The 4,668-nt window shown below is 34.3% G+C and overlaps 1 protein-coding gene across 3 annotated transcripts; it reads right to left on the reverse strand.

The window, feature by feature from the left end:
* Positions 1-234: 234 nt before the first annotated feature.
* On the reverse strand, positions 235-3,953 carry LOC141717957 (rhamnogalacturonan I rhamnosyltransferase 1-like). 3 transcript variants are annotated; one of them, XR_012573862.1, is made up of 9 exons: positions 3,107-3,953; positions 2,561-2,628; positions 2,387-2,475; positions 2,091-2,256; positions 1,698-1,987; positions 1,387-1,591; positions 1,142-1,299; positions 968-1,055; positions 722-859 (listed from the first exon to the last, which is right to left on the reverse strand). XR_012573862.1 is itself a non-coding variant. In XM_074520260.1 (8 exons), exons 1-8 carry the CDS (start codon positions 3,405-3,407, stop codon positions 604-606), a joined length of 1,533 nt encoding a protein of 510 aa, XP_074376361.1. In that variant the 5' UTR covers positions 3,408-3,952; the 3' UTR covers positions 235-603. The 3 variants fall into 3 exon arrangements, 2 of the variants coding, with proteins under 2 accessions (XP_074376361.1, XP_074376362.1); XM_074520260.1 differs by lacking the exon at positions 968-1,055 and having other exon boundaries at positions 235-859; positions 3,107-3,952; XM_074520261.1 differs by lacking the exon at positions 968-1,055 and having other exon boundaries at positions 779-903.
* Positions 3,954-4,668: the final 715 nt, after the last annotated feature.

Consider the following 4,668-nt stretch of genomic DNA (forward strand, 5'->3'; position numbering starts at 1 on the left):
TAATCAAAATAATTATGGGATCATATTTACAGCAACCATATGGGAGGCAAGGATATTTTATAGCCAAATCAAATGTTAAAAAAAATGCTCTTTCTGCTTTTATATATTTATTACTCCTTTCCAACTTAGGGCAGAAACTGTAGTAAAAAAAAGTATTTTAATCTGAACAAACATGGGAGCTGCCTTCAAAGATAAAAATCTCCCACCCTGATCAGCACAGAACCATCTGCAGTGTGATAATAAATTATATTGATGTATACATATTCAAACCTGTGTACATGAACCGCAGGCCAAAATAAACATGGTTTGACATATGCATCCATTTTTGTTCATGAACATTGGTTGAGTTCGATATTTTCCTGTAATGGCTGGATATTTCTATACATTAATAAAATTATTAGATACTAATACAATCAAGATGTTACATATAAATCCAAATGGTTGCCGACATTCCCCTTCAAGGGACAAACCCTCATTTCTTGCAATCTTCTTTTAGTTGCTGCCTCAAACAAGATTTTCCTTCGGCGATAATGGCAGAGTAATCCCTGAAAGCGACAGATTGATGCTGTAGTTCACTATTCAACGCGAGGTGCCAAGAGGCATTCATACAACATTTAATCTTTCTTCTGATGTTTCTGATAAGTGCAAGCATTCTTCGGGGTTGGCATAGAAATAATCTTCCTCTTTAGGTCTGTCAGGAATCATCAATCTTCTAGTGGGGTTCCCCATGCGATCAGTGTGGGCTTCCTTAACAGCACCAGAGAATTCTTCCCAATTTAAGGATCCATGGTTGTATTGATCTATTAAATCAACCAATAGTTTTCTTTCCAACAATATTGTCTTCTTGAAACCAAGGAATCTGGAGGAGGGGGGGAGGGCAATGGGAGTCAACATCTCTCTTAACTGATCAAAACTAACCAGCCATATTACTAAAGATCATAACCGCAAATAGAATTAGGAACACTACCTAATCACAGAGATATACACTCCTCGGTTCATAGTGCCAATTTTTGTCTAATAAGGGAGCTAATTATACTACTTATTTTTGCTTCGAGCTACAAGGTTCACCAAATGAAAGGATAAATGTACACAAAATATAATAAATTGTAAAAAGCCTGGATAGCAAAAAAGGACTGTGTACCTGCGGTGGCCTGCCACAACTTTGGCCATGTTTCCATCATATGTTGGAACAAAAAGGTCGCTCTCCAAAGAAACGAGATAATCCAGTGCTGCCATCTGAGATGAGTGGTTCTGAAAATATCCCAGGTCTGACGAGCCCAGAAGAGTCTCCTTCCGGACCTGTTATATGACACACACGTCAGTGACCATCACAACGAAAATCCCTTTAGCCAACTTGGAAAGTTTATTTAAAATATTTCTACTGACCACTTTTGGATAAGCAGCAGCAAGACTAGCCATTCGTTTTTCTCCACCATATATTTCTCCAGCGGCAATGTAAATTTGAATATCACGATCAATGTCCAGTGCCTTTAGTGTCAGAGCAGTTTCCTCGGGGGTTAATGGACATAGACCATCCTTTCTTTTCAAGTCGGAATTTATGATTTTTTCTTTCCACCATGGGTAGGCATATCTGTTAAGATTTGGTTCTTAAGGTATTAAAAAGGATTCAAATTAAGACTCTTTCGTATTTATTGTACTTGACGTATTTATTGTAAATGATGAACATTTAAATGCACCTCATTCGAGTTAACTCGTCCACCTCATCATTGCTGCATCCCTGGCTGCAACCTGAAAATGCTAACATGTCCATTTCGTATCTGAGATGAAGTACTAAGAAAGGACCATTCTGTCTTAAAAGGTTGATTACTCTCCTGCCCAACTCTTCTATCTGGGAAGTAAATCTCAGAGCACTGAAGTTTACTCGGCATCGGAGCTTTTGCATCTCTAGGGGCTGACCATTGTTGGCAAGACGGGCATCAGTCCTATTCAAATGCACTATTTTGTATTTCTGTATCAGAGGAAGAATCTGCATTGAACAGAAACAAGTCCTACTAATGTCAACAAAAATGTCCTAAGATAAATTAAAGAAGACAGCCACAGGAAAATAAATGAAAAGTTGGACTACATACTTGATAATGATAGTAAGAGATGTCAGACCAACTGACAGGAGCCATCGAGTAAAACAATCCTAGCTCCATTCTCCTCTTGATTCTGGGAGGCAGCTCCTTCAGTATCCGAACCTCATCCCTCAATGATGAAATGAAATGGTCTACATCGAAAATGTCTTGAAACTCACTGCCATATGGAAAAAGTAATAAGCCTATGGATATCGAATTACAACCAGAAACTGTGTACATCATTTACTTTTGACTGGAAGAATTGGTCTGTGGATTCAGATGTACAAGGGAAATATAAATTGCCAAACCTTGGATCAGCCCAGAAAGAAGTTTTATCCAACTCAGGAATAATAAGTGTAACATTTAAATATCTTGCTATAGCAACCATGTCGCATATCTGCATTGTAAACATTGAATTAAGAATTCAGATTTCTGATATAAAGAAAAAGTACATCATACATGGGCATGCTTGATTCACTCACTGCTGCTCGCATTTGGTTAAGCCCTCCATTGCATGAAACCATCAGATAGCCATTATTTTTATACACCCCTGAACAATGATAACACCGAATCGGAATAATTGCATGTGAAAATGTATCAATTTCCAACATGTAAAGTAGAAATTGCCATAATTCATCAATAGTCAGAAGGAAGCAACAGAAGCTAATGCATCAATATTCCATAATGGTAGGTCAAGTTCAAGGTGGGACAACTTAATATTCAAAAGACGTATAATATAGCTAACGACTCACAATATATGGATAAAATGCATATATTTATAACAACTGAAAAGTGACACTCTTTCCTATATTTCAAGAAATGGATGGTATTCTCAGCTCAGACATAAATATATAGAGAAAAGGCATATTTCCTAGCAAATGATCAGGCAATTGGTCCTAGCTTCCTCAAATAAATATAAAACCCATAAACTTACAGATATAAGTAATAACAAGATCAATACTACAACAACAAGGAAAGCCAACCTATAATGTACATAAAATGGTATGCTAAAAAGGTCCAAAACTCACTCTTTGGAGGAAGAACTCTAGCTGGAAGAGGCGGTGTGATCTTAACATCCATTACAGCAGAATCATGAGAAAAACAAGAAGGCCAACCTTTTAAAACCCTAGGTCCCCACATTTCACCTAAAGCTGACAATTGAACCAAACAAGTCCACAACAAGATTAAAGTAGTTCCTCTAATGATCCAAAGCTTCATTCGAGACCTCGAAACCATTGAACTTTTCAACTTGTCAAACCCTCTCTTACTCTCCCCTCCAAATGTTTTCATCCCCATTTTTATTATATCTCTAACCACTATCCTACACATAATAACATATATGCCTATATATAATCACTCCCATTACCATACATCCATAAAAATAAGAACATTCCCAAATCAACTACCCACTTGAATTAAAGAATCACTAGCTCACCAAACCAAAATCCCAGAAAAAATGTGAAGAATTTAATTTAGTTCGATTATCCCAATCTTTAAGATCCAATTTTTGCAAACAAAGAATTGTGTAATGTTACGAAAACAGCAAAAAGAATGTAGCTTTGTCACACATTAACAAAAAATATTAGAGCCCAGATGAATAAAATCTATTAGAAACTCAAAAATGGAAAATCTTGATAAAACTAATAAAGAAGACAAAGAAATGCAGCAAAGTGTTTGATATTTTGAAGAATGAGAATTTTGATGAGATGGGGGTAGTATTGGGAGATCTGTTAATGAGTTCCCGGATCTGACGACTCCGGTCACCTGAATATTTGGTCGGAGATAGATAGATAGATACATATATGGGTGCGGAGAGAGAGAGAGAGTAATATGCAACAGCTCTTTCAGCGGTGTTTTAACTTTTAACAATGGGCTAGTAGGATACAGGATTTCGTTTACCACATTAGTAATAGTGTACGGGTAAAATGGCTATTTTGTTACTATAATCACTAGTAATTGCGAGTAAGTTATCAAATTAAAAAATATCTCAATTGTATCATAAAATTGTAATTACTGTCACTTACCGGGAAAAAATTGGATATTGAAAATATAACAAATGAAATAATTTTTTAAAAAAACTGATATGACTTTTTAAATTGTAATCGTTCAAAAAAAATATTTTTCAAAATTATTGGTATCTATTATTACTATCAGAAAAATTAAATTGAGAAAAAAGATATTTTAAATATTTTTTCGCTTTATAAATTTATTAGCATACTATCTTCTATTGGTCGTTCTTTTGTCATACCGATCAATCTTATTTAATATTTTATCAATTATAAATTTAATAATATTTTAATCACACAGAAAACATAAACATTGTTAATGGGAGAAACGAAATTATTGGAAAAAACGTGATATTTAAATATTTGTTCACTTGTGTCGATTATAAGTATATGGATTAAAATTGTACGTACGAATTTAAATTTAATTAAAGTGTAACATTCAGGAAAAAATTAAAAAAAATTAACATATAAATTAAATGGTTATGCAAATTTAAATTTAATTAAAGTGTAGTTCCATTATTCTGAGAAAAATTAATTAAACTAAAAATTGTGATATATTTTCTAATTAAATGAAATAAATGAGT

Source organism: Apium graveolens, chromosome 4, assembly GCF_009905375.1.
Source record: "Apium graveolens cultivar Ventura chromosome 4, ASM990537v1, whole genome shotgun sequence".
Taxonomy (NCBI): Eukaryota; Viridiplantae; Streptophyta; class Magnoliopsida; order Apiales; family Apiaceae; genus Apium; species Apium graveolens.